At 37.4% G+C, this 15,434-nt stretch overlaps 1 protein-coding gene across 6 annotated transcripts in view; it reads right to left on the reverse strand.

Annotated features, from left to right (window-relative positions):
* LOC139962401 (uncharacterized) overlaps positions 1-15,434 on the reverse strand; it is a 71,170-nt gene that overhangs the window by 12,442 nt on the left and 43,294 nt on the right. The window contains exons 4-7 of one of the 6 annotated variants that reach the window (XM_071962312.1): positions 14,766-14,903; positions 13,058-13,233; positions 9,670-10,066; positions 5,609-5,635 (exon numbers count right to left, since the gene is read on the reverse strand). In XM_071962312.1, coding sequence (XP_071818413.1) covers positions 5,609-5,635; positions 9,670-10,066; positions 13,058-13,233; positions 14,766-14,903 — 738 coding nt within the window. Of the gene's footprint in view, positions 1-5,608; positions 5,636-9,669; positions 10,067-13,057; positions 13,234-14,765; positions 14,907-15,434 lie in introns of all 6 variants that reach the window. The other 5 variants (XM_071962311.1, XM_071962314.1, XM_071962313.1 and 2 more) reach the window with 5 other exon arrangements.

Here is a 15,434-nt window from a genome sequence, read left to right on the forward strand (position 1 = left end):
GGACTCTGAAGGGAAAACTTCTGAAAGGGCATAGAAACGTTCTGGATATAATGGGCCTTGACTTCCAGTTCATAACAATTCCTGAGCTGTAACAACTCGCTTATAATCAGGCCCAATTTAGGGAACAAAACCTTCAGCAACAAAATAAATAAATAAGAAATAACCTGTACCATTCAAACCTACTTAGTCTCTAGTTAACTTGTGTAAAACTGAAAGGAACTTACAGGTATGTGTGCTGTTTTAAAAGGCCAAAAGTTTGTCAAATTTTTAAGTCCACAGATTCCACGATTCCAAACATATGTAGCCCTGAAAGACTAGGCGGTTTCTGTACCCTACGCAGTCATTTTTCCTAACGACTTCACGATATCTCCCGTGTGGATAATGGATATATGGAACATGTTAATATCAAGCACGCCAGACAGGAAAGCACTAAACACCATGTGTATCCTTTCACAGTATGAGTAATCAAAAAACTAATTTCATATTTCTGTTTTCTTTTACGCAGCAGCTACAAACAGCATCGCAGTAAACAGAAAATACCGCTAACAAAGGAACAAAACGATTTTTTCGAGTCTGACATCGCAGTAAATATTAACCCATTGAATGAACACAGCTGTGCACATCCAGATGCACTAGACATGATTCATTATATTACGGCACGAGATAAAAAGCTAGTGTGAGGTTAGACTATAACACCTTCGTTCAACGGTCCCCTATTGTTGTCTATTGCTACGGCCTTCTGTAATGTTAAGAGAAAAGCTGTGAATTTCACGAACATGATCAACTCATTGTTGAATAAATAAATATATATATATACTATACAATCTCTACTATTAAGTTAGGAAGGTATGTTGACTGCAACAATTGTCATGGCAAGATTTGTGGTAGATTAAAATTGCCCAGAATCATATGACAATATTTAAAAAAAAAAACATTTTTTTTTTTTTTAAATTGAACAACTTTTGAACTTGGATGATTTTTTAAAAATTAATTTCATTAAATCTATTGTTATCTTTTTTTCATCATCATGACAACATAGGGTTTTGTGAATTCACATAGCAAAACATGCAGGAATTTCAATGATATTCTATCTAGGGTGAAGCTGGTATCCTAAGCTACAGGAATTATAAAAGATTAACTGTTATGACAGAAAGCTATGGACAAATGTAAACTAAAAGAGAATTAAGTTAGTGAACTGATAACAGAAAAGAGGTCACAGCCTACCATACTACCAAAATTAAACATTGGTATTCAACACTGAAAACTGTTTGAACATGTCAGCCTAGATCTGGCAAAACTGAGTGTTATAAGTATTCAATATATCATATGTTATCACATGTCCAACTAAACATGACTGAATTTATCTAGGCACATTTGATACAGGTGTTAAAACAATGTAGTACGAACAGTTATTAAACTGACACTTAATGAACCAGGCAGAAAGGAAAAAACCTGGTGGTTGTTTTTAGAGCAGACCTCTTCTGTCACTAGTTAATTGGTACGTTTAGTTTAGTTAATTAGTACGAAGCAAAGTGCAAACAGAGCCACATATTGATTTATGTGAACTCTATACAGTAGGTGACAAAGTGAAATTTATAATCCACTTAAATCCTTTTTGCTACTTGAACGATCTTTCAAGAATCATGAGGTAGGAATGTTTTAAATGCTAACATTCATGTTCATGGGGATTCCTCTTTAATGTCCAGGTATGACAAATGTTACTTTCAGTAACTGGCCATGTTAACATCAACGAGTGTGGGGGGGGGGGGGGTGGAGTGGGGAAGCAACGTATCTAATACCACTGTGATGAAAAATAGCTTTGGAAATATGTAAATAGAACAGAAGCAGACCCTACTTCCAACATAGCAATAACCAAAGAGCTGACCCCTTTCGAAAATAATTTACGTAATTTACATGTAGCAGCAATTTCCAAAAGGTAAAAGAGATTAAAAAGCTGTTGAGTTGTAAACTAAGAAGGTATTGCATGTAGGACAGACCCTTTTACCATTTTTACCCTTTTTACCATTTTACCCTTTTACCATCTTTTAAGCCTTTAATACTTTTTAGGTTTGTTACCAGAAATTTGCTAAAGACATGATAGTTGCATTATACCAAAAGTAACCATTTCTCCATGAGTGAATGCTGTGATGGGTGAACTTCCCCACAGACAGTATGTGAAGATTACAAGGCATGTGGTACACAGGTATTGAAACAGAAAAAGGCCACTGGGAATGCCATAAACACTAACAGTAGTCCTATCTTCAGAGTCCTACAGACTCAAAATATCTAAAACCAATTGAAACATATTCAGTCTGAAGAGAGAAATGATTTAACCCAGAAATGCTAGAAAATCTCCCCATATGTTCATTAATGATCGAAATGTCACGTCTTACTTTAGATTTCTACCTCTGCGAGTTATTGTCGGTTGATTGATAATGCTAACATGCAGGCAGTTTGATTCTTTTTGTAGCTGTGCCTCAAAGTGGAGCAATTGCAGTGGGGGAAAGTACTAATAGAAAGAAAAAGTTATCAGTTTAATATAAAATATCATCTGCAATTTTGTGGCCAGTAGTATGAAGATAATGTCTGTTGCATACAACAAATGAGAGTATCACATATTGTAAAAAACCAGGGGCATACATACAGGGAGTGTCTCCCCGTCACATCCCCTCCCTCCTTGCCCAGATATTCAAAAGTTGGTGCCAAATTGGTCTCCAACTTAAAGCCGAATTCAGCATAGTCTTACACCCATAACGTAAGAGTAATAAATCAAACATGACAAGAAAGAAGAAAAGATTGTTCTCTGTTTCTCCCTTAAATATACGGTTCACAGAATTAGATTATATTAGGCTAACAAAGTGCTATAGCTTCCGAGGCTCCACACCCCCCCCCCCCAACTCACAACCAAGGGCCAAACGTACATTCCACAGAATTTTAGAGAAAATCCCCTGTCTGACATGTATTTTGATTTAAATTCTGCAGCTTTTGGGGAACTACGCCCCATCTAATGCACTCCTTGCCAATAATATTGTAGTTGTAATTAAAAAGCAAATCACTGCATTTGTTGGTTTACTTTTGCCACTGTAATTGTTCTCAGAAAGGCTATCTGGTCTCAAAGTCACTTTACACCCCCCTGAAAATTGTATGCCCCTGTATGAAGCATTCGCTAATGGGGTGAACTGTTAGTATGTTAGAACTGAAATCTTTCCCATGTTACTATGGGGTACAGAAGAGAAAAGCAGTGCAAAGCACAAACATCATTTTAGCTTCTTGTCCATAACGTTTAATTCCCCCCCCCCCCCCACCCCTTCACCAATAGGAACATTTTCTTTTCAACAGTTTCCCATCTCTAAGGAAAACTTTAAAAAGAATAAGAGAGATGAACCTCACTTGGCTATAGTTTGATAAGGGTAACTGATAAACATCACTGCCATTTGTGATCAGAAAATATAGCACTTTACTGATCGAGTCGAGTATTTGGTGGCCCCAAGAACGATAAAGTATGACATTAATAAAAGTCTCTTCGAAGGTATCAACGGAAATATGACAAGAGCATATATGGCCTCATCACGCGACCAGACTTTCAACATCAAAGACGTACTTGTTAAACATTACCCAACACACTACACAAACTATCAACAAATTCTAAATAAATTTATGACAAAAACAATGAAGAATTGCGTCAACAGAGATCAGTCAATGTCATCTGGTCATGTTAATATTTAAGGGATCTAAATCCAGTCTGTAAAATACGTAAACAAATTTTTTTTTTTTTAAATGTATAACGTATTTCAACTTTATCACAGTGGCACAGCGTCTATTAATTATGAGACAACTTGGACGACAAAAGGCTCTAACTAGAACTGCATTTGCCTGCAAATACGCAGTATTGTATTGCGCGTGTAGTGCTTGCAGTATTAGGAAGAACTTTGCAAATACGCAGTATTGTAGTGCATGTGGAGTGCTTGCAGTACATTAGAACTTTTCGGTTGTTCATGGTGATATTTTTTAGGCGGGCAACACACCATGCAGGGAGTATAGTCATGATGTAGGCACCTACAAAGTGAGGGCGCTTGTGAGCTCCGTGACAGGCTCAGAAAAAGTTGGCTGCTCAGCTAGACTATGAACCTGCAGATGTAAAGATACTACATGAAACTTTAAGTTTCAACGTCCAGTCATGTAGGTATAGATCACTTGGCCAGTAATGCCAATATTGTAGCGTGCATGCGCACTACAATAACTACCAAATGAAGTAATACCAATATTGTAGCCTGCAATACAATAACTACTGCATAGAATAATGCCAATATTGTAGCCTGCACTACAATAACTACTGCATAGAATAATGCCAATATTGTAGTGTGCACACACACTACAATAACTACTAACAGAAGTAATGCCAATATTGTAGTGTGCACCCGCACTACAATAACTACTTAATGCAGGATGAGCTTAGGCAGTATTTTAGTCTTGATATGTCAAAGTAAAAGAAGACAACTTTGAGTCCTAATAAATGTTTCTACAGCTATTCTGATTTTCAAAATATTCACCTTCAAGATAAGCTTAATATCTCCGGAAAGCTCCATCACGGCTAAAATTGATGCTGAAATTGGCTTCTCGGCACAGGAATGGATGTTAATCTATTTGTTTTACAATTTTTTAATGACCGAACCAAAACACTTTCTTTTTGACTTCATGTGAGCAACCCAACAGCCTTTGATGACATTCAACATAAATTTTTATTTGACAAATATTTGTACAACATTGGAAACATGTTAGTTGAGGCCATAATAAGTCTTACAATTTCTTTTCTATTTAGTGCCAGGATCTTAAGGGTCTGCATACCCAATTACTGCAATATAGCGGGATGATTAGTTGCCTGGTCGGATTGAATTCTATCACCAGGGCCTCATGGACCATGGGCTGCCTAATGGCAACCCCTATGATAGACCTACAATAGGGATTCAGGTGACAAGAAGGTACTACCACAAAACTCTAGATTAATGCAATCCGTTGTCTCAAAACTGATGAACTAACCCCAGTGTTTTACCTCAATCCACAATATGATAACATCAGACATATATCGAATCAAGACAATGTGACTTCTAAAGAAAATGTTACAAATGACATAACATCCGACACACGAGAAAGAATACATCTTGTGTACCATGTACAGAGACAAGGGACATGTAACCTTAAAGGTAATGACAATGAAAGGATACATTACCTCTACATGATACTCTCAAGGAATAGGTAACCTACAAACTAATATTCAACAGTTCCCTCAATACCAGTCTGTAAGCTAGTACTGGGTATGAAAACTACCGGGGTGTGAGATTTGGGACAGAGTGAGGTGAGAAGGGGTAAGTGAAGGACAGAAGGGAAAAAAAAACTTGCATACATTAAATCTACAGCATCAAATTTCAATCGGATTAATTACTTCAAAGTAGGAAATAAATCTCCAAACCCCCCATAGCAACTGCATAGCAACCAGATTAAAAATGAAATTTAAAGCGATGCATAATTTTCAAAATGGCCGAAAGTGCTCGGAACTGGTCGTTGCTCTTTTGATTATTATTTTTTTGTTTTTTGAATATTTTGTGCTTACCTTGTCGCCAAGGCCTTTTAGGGTGAGCTTGAGAGGCAAAGAACAAAAAAGCAGCTTAGCATTTTGATACAAAATTTAAAAAAAAAGTGAGTGTATTTTGTTAATGAGGAATTCAAAGAATAAAGGATGATAGGCAACGAAAAAAAATATAAATAAATGAAACAAAGAAAAACAAGTAAATAAAAGTAATATGTGCAAAGCATTTCTAAAAAAATGATGGATTTTTTATATGTTTTTGTTAAAGTATACTTTCAAGCACGAGATGACAGCATGCTCTGTGACTGATTCCATGGTTCTCTCATAACTGGTACATTGATTCCCTATGATAAATATAACCTTGGCAGTGCACATAACTACAAGCTCCGTACAACACATGCAGTATATATAATACAGCTCACATCCCAGGAAGCAATAATTGGTTAAGTACGATACATTCTTAATCCTTTTCGTATCAAGGAAAAGCTTTTAAAGAAAATACCTGATGTGATATGGTGAGATCAAAGTTCAATTGTTTCCGTTTTTGGTTAACATTTTTTAGTTGTCACATACTGTTTATGTCATTGATTTTGAAGACTAGGGGAAAATCAAGTACACAGGAACGTTGGGGGAAAATTGTTTTCCTCATGTAAAGTAGTATTGTAAAATTTAACAAGAAAAGCTGCTACAGAAAAGCTTTGATGGCTGTTGTTATTATCATTCTTGGAGAGATTAGTTGGCAATAAACTCTCACTCATAAGAATCCTCAAATGTAATGTCTGGTCTAGTCTAAGTGGCTGTTGAGTGCTTGGTTATGACTAGTGTGGCACGAAGCATGAACATTAACTGATATATTAAATGCAGGCACTGCGTCGTATAATGAGTCAACCATTGCATAAGATGAAATAAATATACAAATTCTCATGCTGTGACAAGCTCTTTAAAAATCTGAACAAACACACCCCATCAAAATTGTTTAATACTATAAAATTATGACTCTTTCTTGTGAAACAATTAGTTTAGAACCATTGAAATAGTACAGCATCTCAGACACATAACTTTGAGGTTCAAGATCCAGAAGTAGACCTTCATCTTATGAGTCAATCTTCTCTTCAGTGGAAGATAAGTTCCATCAGAAATGGTGGGGTGAAACAGCAGTTAATAATTTATGATCTAATTGACAAGCACGGTACAGCTAACAACAATTTTTAAAGGGATGGCATTGTCATGCTAATTGATACTTCAGGTTTAACTACTATGCATTCGTTACAGTCATTCACTCATTCTATCCGAAACTTGTTGACAGACATTTAACAACATAGTCCACAGTTGATCATCTCTAATGAAACAAATGTTACTAATGGGGTTTCAAGGCCCTATTTCATCTACAAATATTCAGCTAGGAAGGAAATTTGGTCCCATATTAACCAAACATTGGACTATTTACTTAAAAGAAGCTGGTTGCAATGTTTAGCAAAAGGTTATGTTTACTCCCCAGAAACAAATGTATGATTGTTTTGGTTGCTACAGGATACCACTAAGATATAAAGTGAACAATTGTCTACTTTTGAACTAAACAGTAATGGGTAGCTAGACCTACCACACTTTGGTAGCAGACGTATCTAGCCTAGCCAATCTTGCATATAAGAATCAGGATGACACTTGCTCTTGTCAATAAAGTTAAGAGGGTAAATAACCAGCTAAATGCAAAATTTGAACACAAATAATGAACATTTCAAACTGGGAGGTGGAATAACGTTTGGCAATGGAACTTAATGGGGTTTAACCTGGTGCGAATATGGAACCATGTTCATTTAACTCAATAACAATGAAGTGGATGTGATCAGAGACAGTTTAAGCATGAATGTAGTTTAAATAATACTTTGGTAGACAAGGTTGGTTCCACGATTTTAAAGAGGAGGCTGGTTGAAGCTATATTGTGCATGAAACTAGGTATTGCCGATGTACAAAGAACAAACCTCTTTAATATAAAGATATAAATGACTGCTGAATACTGCTTTAAATGTCAGACCCAGGTAAAACCTGTCTGTTTGAAATATGTCCCTTTTATGTCAGACTCACATTAATTGGCCAACTTTGGCTCTGGAGTAAACAAATGATATCGATTTCCATCAAAACTGTGAAAACAAACCCCAGTTTGCCAAGGAATCTTTGAGGCAGAATGTCTCAGTAAGGAAAGTCAGAGGAAATTGCAAAATTTAATTGCTCTGGCAAAAGCCCCCTGGGAAAAGTATTTTCACCTAATAGAGGGGAAACCAACTGCGAAGCTCTCCAAAGATCAAACAAGTCCAAGACACAGGAAGTTTATGGATGTAAGGAGGAAGAGGTGAATTTATATCTTCGCAGAATCCCCGTCAGAGAAATATCAGAACTGGTCGTATTTCTCATTTGGTATGAAAATAATCTGTAACTTACAAAGGATGAACTTTGACCTAATAAATATGTGATGTGATAAAGTAAACAATCCTTGACGGTCTAAATGCTTACAAATAAGTACACCAATATTCTTTCGACATTGCTGATTGTTTTTTTATTTTAAATGGCACATGCCCTCCACTCCCAACCCCCCCCCCCATCCCCCGCCTGTTGGCCTCAACTGACTGTACCCAATACCGGACTCAAATTTAAGGCGAAGGCTATTTTTAAAATAACCATTGTTTCTTACTTTAATGCTAGATTAAAAATTATTCTCAACAAGTTTTTGTTTTGCTTTTGATTGGGGGAGGGGGGAGGGTGTCATAAGTGGGTAAATTGGCTATACAAAGTAATGGTATATATGAAAGCTTACTCAGACAAGGTATCACCCTCTACCCTTCCCTCCACGATAACCCTCACTGTTTATTTTCTGGCCGGAGATTTTTGAACATTAACCACTGATTGGCCAGCTTCAAGATTTTTTATTGGTGGGGTAAGGGAGGATATTTAGTTACAGAAAATTCTATAAAAGTAGTAGGGGCATGAAGTAACTAGTCATTCTACAAACCATGCTCACATCAGATGGATGAAAAAGATCCTCACTTTGTAAAGAATATCCACAGCATCCACTACAACATGACCAAAGTCTCAAGAGAAACATCATGCACATGCTCAATAAATGCATCTTTTATATCTTTGAATATATACAGCCTTCCCTCCCCAACCCATCCATCTCCAACCCGTCATTTCAATCTCTTTACCCAGTGACAATAAAAATCATGATCCTACAATCATGTTTACTTGCAAGGTTCCTCTCCTATCACTCTACCCCTTTTATTTCTCTCTCCTACCCACCCTCCCTCACCTCCCATATGTCTCCTCTCCATCCTTGTCCTCTCCCACCCCTTCCCCCTTCCACAGGATCTGGATTTGTTTTGATTGATTAAAAGAGGGTACCAAATCATTCATGGGGATGACAAGGGACAATATCTCCAAAACATTTTGGAAATCCACTCGTGTTGGATTTTAGTATCATGGCGTATAAATTCAATGAATAACTTGTCTAGCTCAGGGTCTGTGACTTTCTACAACATTGCCATTTCAAACGTTCTCAAAAAGTCTATGGATGTCCCATGCAAATTGATGTTCCAATTTAAGTTTGAATTGAATGCTTTTCTAAAGTTTGAAACATTATTAAGCATATCTAGCAATTGTAGCGGGGGGGGGGGGTAACTTTATCTAGCCACTTTAAATATGAGCTAATAAAAAAACTTAAATGCAGCCTTGCAATTAACCTTGAGCATAAACACAAAGTTGAATTTAGTAGGCTTAGGTTCCTACTTCCCATATAGCTTATGTGGTAGGCAACAGTAAACAGTTTATTCAATTCAATGTCGTACGGTGTGATAAACTTCAACCATTGACACTTCGAAAAATGACCTCAAAGAGGAAATACACACAGTATGCACACACACACATAGAGAGAGAGAGTGATAGACAGTCTGACAGATTATGGCTGTAAACTACAACAGCAGTACAAAAAGGGATAAATTGTGATTTTACAGAAAATGAGCTATTTTCTCTATGCTGCACTAAAAGTGTAGGTTCTACTAAGAAATTAGTAGGAGGGGAAGAAGGATAGGGCTTACATGCAAGGTTAGGGGTCGATAAGTGATGATGAGGAGCTGAAGTAGAAACTGTTTCTTCTTTGCCTGGGGAGGAGCTGCGTCGTTTCGGAGCCGAGACGGTAGTCACGTGACACTCGAACCAATCTTCTTCGAAAGGGCCCAGCCGAATCAGTTTCACCCGCCTCTCGAGGTTCGTGGTAGATGACGAGAGCCTACGACTGGCAGTTAGACTGCCCCCACCTGCAGATGAGGGGCGATTCATTGCACCCCTGTCAGTACTGCGGCCTCGAGGAATCACAGAACGTGGTGGTGCTTGACTGGGCGAAGGAGAATCTCTGGCAGCACTCCAAGAGCGACGTTTGTCACGTATATTGCTCTCTTTATCTGTTGCTCTTTTCAATATTGCTTCGTTTCGAACCTGTTTATCAGCAAAAACCAAGAAAGAAAAAAAAAGAAAGAAGTTTATAAAGAGATGTAGTCAAAACTGCATTCATTCTTGCAAATGTGATATCACCGTCATTTATCAGAATTCACATTACTCCGTTTGAGATATCTCAAAATTGACAGAGTTGTCCTTGGGAAACACTTGACTTTCAATGTCATTCCATGACTGACTACTGTGTGTATTAGGGTTGGGCGATATTTGCTTTTTAATGTCACGATAAATAGTTAAAAAATTATCGCGATATTTCGATAATTACGATAATTTTTTCTTGTTGTTTTTAGTGTGTTCGCGAACACACTAGAAACAATTGCCTTTTTCCCACCGGTGTTTTCGCGCAGCAAACACACCGAGCATAATGGCGTGGGGTTCAGGGGCCCGCCTTAGAGCCCCGTTGGGGTCAAGGGGTGGAACCCCTTGTGGGGGTCCAGGGGGCGAAGGACCCCAGAAAAGTTAAGTATTTTTGCGTGTCTGGCGATAAAAAATTCGCAATTGAGGATTCAAAATACTGACAAACTTTATGAATTTAAATTGTCACGAAACTGATGAAAGTTTTAAAATGACAAGTTAGAGTAGCTATATAATGTGATAAAATGAAAAGAGAATTAATCTGTCTTACAATCTTTATAAAGTTTAACTTACAAAACTGTCGATATTATGAAACAAACTACGTTCGGCAAAGCCCCGTTTCTAGACTGCCTAACAATCAGTTTACAACTGCAGGGTTTAACCGTACTTAAATATCACGGTAGGCTACATGTGCTTCCAATTTTCCCAGGTACCTTACCAAACAAGTTACAACCCCCCTGTCTAACACCTGTTTGTTAACATTTTTGGCACGGTTCCAAAAAACTTTTCATGGAGTAAACTATTTTGGCTCCACTCTAGAATTAATTAGGTCAGTCAGTAAAGGATCGGTAAAGTTATGCGAAATATTATCTTAGACGTTAAAGGAAAGTAGGTAAATATCCCCGTAACATTAAGGTAAGTAAAACACACCTCAAGGCAACCGACTCCTCCGCATGAACAAAACAATCTATTCCCCATGATACACGAGGCACAGTCTATACCATACAGACATAGCACGATATCAAGGCCCCAATAGCTACAGTATGGCCATCTTTATGAAATTAAACCCTGTAATTCCATGTTTTAGGCCACCAGGCGTGATTAACTTAATGCTAAATATTGTTTCCATGTCCTTGTAGAAATCGTCAACTTCGCAAAATACAATTAGTTGTGTTTTTGCAGTTACGTGAGATCCATAACCGACGAAGTGGTTAGGCTATTTACTATACACTTAACTATGGTAGGATATTATTATTATTATTTTTTGGGGAAATTCTAGAAAATACTTTCTTTTCCCCCCCGCTTTACACCAGATGTGGTCTTCTGGTTTATTCATAAATGGGTGTAGTAGAGCCTTGTTTACATGACACTTGTTGCATTTAGCACGATATGCCACTTTCGCGTGAATTTTTCGAAAGTATTTTGCTCGATCTTTCGTAAAATTAGAAAGGTGTACCAACTTACTTTTCGTACACAATTGGTAATTTCTCTAATGATTTTCAGAGTTTTGTTCTCAATACAGTCAATGTTGTAAAGGACGGGTTTTTTACGAAGTGCAAAAGTCAGTAAATGAAGTTGATAAACTTTATTTCTTTTCAACTTTCTTAACCATGGAATGCTAGAATAACATTTAAACATAAAATGGAGATTTTTTTTCTACATTTATTTCAAATTTCTTTCACAAGAAATTATCGTCATTTGTCCAATCCTCAAAAAATATCGTCTTGAAAAAAAATTATCGCGATAATAATAATTTTCGATATATCGCCCAACCCTAGTGTGTATTAAGAAGAAAAAAGTACTGTGCCACCACCACTCGGCTGGTCATAGAACTATCGTTAATTGTTTCTGCCTGGAGGGATTATTGCCCTTTTCTTGCAGCCCAATTCCTGGCCAAAAAGCCATTTGGCTGCCAAAAAGGAAATTGAGCATTTATAAATGCAAAAGCTAGAGTTGCTAATACAGCAAGTCAATAAATATTTACCACTTTATGTATTACTCTGCCTAATGGAGCTGCGACAAAAATAAACTTTGGTTATGCGGCGAACTGAAAGAAAATTATTTTATGCTCAACAAGGACCTACTTTTAGTATAAAGGTTAAAAACATTTATGATTATGTGTATTCATTGTTTGAATTTTTATATACAATATTTTCCACATCCATACAGCCCCACACAGTACAGTTTACATTTAAGTGAGCCTGATCAATATACTTTTCATACAATTTAATGCTTTTTTTTGGGGGGGGAGGGATGGGGGCAAGTAGGTGGGGAAGGACAAGCAGAGATCATATTTGTAAAGAGGTCATGGTAACGTCTTTCCCGATTAGGTGGCAATTGTTTATTAGTAAGGGGTGTGTGGGTAAGGGTGTTGTCCCCTGACCAGCCCTTTCCTTACCTTATTGATTTCAGCCTGACAATTATTTTATTAATAAAGGGTGTGTGTGTCGGTGAGGGTGTTGTCCCCCTGACCAGCCCTTTCCTTACCTTATTGATTTCCTTATTGACCAGCCTTTCCTAACCTTATCAATTTAAGATTGTTGTCTTTCCCAGTTAGGTGGCAATTGTTTATTAATAAGGGGTGTGTTTGTAAGGGTGTCATCCCCCTGACCAGCCCTATCCTCACCTTATTGATTTTGAGCCTGACAATTGTCTATTAATAAAGGGTGTGTGGGTGAGGGTGTTGTCCCCTGACCAGCATTTGTTAGTAAGGGGTGTGTGTGGGTGAGGGTGTTGCCCCAAGACCAGCCCCTTTCCGTACCTTATTGATTTCAGCCTGGCAATTGTTTATTAATAAAGGGTGTGTGTGGGTGAGGGTGTTGTCCCCTGACCAGCATTTATCAGTAAGGGGTGTGTGTCAGTGAGGGTGTTGTCTCCCTGACCAGCCCCTTTCCTTACCTTATTGAGTTCAGCCTGTTGTCTTTGCCTTTCTTCCACTGCCTCTCTCCTCTGTTTACCTTTGTCTTTCTGTTGGTTTATCTTTCTCTGTCGGTCCACCAACTGCTGTTCTCTGAATTTTTTCTCCTTCTGTTCCTTCTCGTCTAAAGCTGCCCGCTTCTTGGATGCGTCGAGAACTGCGGAGCGAAAAGAATGCTTAGGTGCATGAACCCCCATACCAGCACCCCTTGTAGATAAAAACGAGTATAGTTATGTGAAGCCATTCACCGACTGTTCACCAAAACTTTTGTGTGAGCCTATAATGTACTGCAGTATTAAATGGGAAATGGTGAGATGCTAATGCTTGCCAAAAAAAAAAACTCACACTTTCAAGAGAAAAATATAATCAAAAATGCATGACAACAAATTGAAAAAGCACAATGCCATCTACTGTACTTGAATGATATGTAGTTATTAGGTAAGGAGAAAAGGATGTGGAAAAGAATGTAATCCAAAATAATAAACTGCTAAGAAACTTTTAGGTTCACAATAAATTGAGGCACTAATATTGAAGGCAGAATATACATATATAAACCTTAAAATGTATGATTTCATGGAAGCGATTATTATTTTTTTCTTGAAAGGTATAAGTTATTCTTCCACCAGAAACCATACCACAAATAAAACAAGGAAATAAATAAATAGAAGAAAGAAATAAAGAGTAAAATAACCTGACAGATTTGGAACAAACCTACAAGTGGAGGTGATAGGTAAACTTGCCTGTCACTCCACTTTGCTTGACGCTAGACCTTGAACTTTTTTATGAGATGTGGAAAAACTTCTGGGTTACATAGTCACACTTGTGGATACTCACAGCTACATTTTAACATCATTTGAAAGATGCTCGTTAGGTTCAAAAGCAATTTATCAATACCATTGAAATAAAGACAAAACTTGCTCGTCCTTGTTTTGACTTTTGTTTGCTGTGATGCTTGGTTGACATTAACGTAACTGAAATGGTGGATGGTTTTGGGGGTTTTATTGCCAAACATTTGTATAATGAACATGTTTACAAAGTCTCGTGCAATTGGTCCACCTTTAAACTTAACAGCTCAGGTAACAACACTGCGGACATGAACATTCCCAAAGAGCTAAAGACAAGACATGCTGCCGTGTAGAATTGTCAACTTTAGAATGACATTAACGACAGATTTATACAAATTATTTCCCCAAATCTTTTTTATTTATTTTCCCCTGTAATCATCCAGTCGTATCCATGAAATTTTGAAACACGATGTCACGGTCATCAAAGGCATTCAGATATTTTGGTCCATTAATGTGGTTTTTTAATAGTTAATAATACCACGTACAGCAAAATATTTCAAGGTGGTAACATCTTTTTTATTGGTTTACCCTGTGGAAAAATCATTGAGGATTATCTAACAAAATTGCAAGCTATCTAGATAAAATTTGCTCCTTCATATTGTCTCCTGTGGAGAAGGAGCTTCATAGTACTGTTGCTTACTTGTTCGATCTTCTACAAGTTAACATGAGAAGAACTCCTAAATATTTTGTCAAAATTGTGGAATTAATGCATTTTGCATTCCAAATAAGTAAAACCAGTGACTAAGATAGTGATGGATTGAGGGACGAGAAAGTTTGATTTTTATCCTTGAAGTGGGAGTGTTTAATTTCTCATAGTTCACGGTAACCATGGTGACAGACATACCTGGTCGACGTTGATGTTTGGAGTCTTTCTTCTTGCCGCTACCGTCTGACGATGTTGACGATTCAGATTTACTTTTTTCTCTTGAGGAGTCACTAGGGGGATCTTTGGGGCCGTTTTTGTCCTCTTCTGTTTGAGTATCTTCTGAAAATAAAACAGAAGAAAGATATACAAAAATTTTCAATGACACACCTCTATGCTTGATTTTTTTTCTACCATCATGTGGTACATGCATGTTTTACTACCATGCATTAATTCACTAAACTTGTCTCTGCGTTACCACCTTTCTCAGCATGGTCAATCTCTAAAATTCAATAAATAGCTCAAAGTATGTCTGGTCTTGGTAATCCTTTAACATTACCAGGCTGTCATTCTACTTCGTAGGATAAGTCCAATTGTAACATACCTGTTTTATTGTTTGTGTTTGTTACACATTCACAGCATGTATTACCTTCCGATATGACTTGACAAACCTGTCTTTTCTGCTAGATAATCAAAGCATAATTTCCCTTCAGCTATGACCTGCTGCTGTAGGTCACAAACCTGCGCTTTTCTGTTACATATTCAAAGCATGTTTTACATTCAGCTATGCCTTAGATCTCCGCGTCTGAGGAATTTGTCACCAGTCCAGGATGAGTCCTGAGGGTTACAGAGGGTGAGGGTTACAGACAG

The sequence above is a fragment of the Apostichopus japonicus genome, chromosome 21 (genome assembly GCF_037975245.1).
Source record: "Apostichopus japonicus isolate 1M-3 chromosome 21, ASM3797524v1, whole genome shotgun sequence".
In the NCBI taxonomy this organism is placed as follows: domain Eukaryota; kingdom Metazoa; phylum Echinodermata; class Holothuroidea; order Aspidochirotida; family Stichopodidae; genus Apostichopus; species Apostichopus japonicus.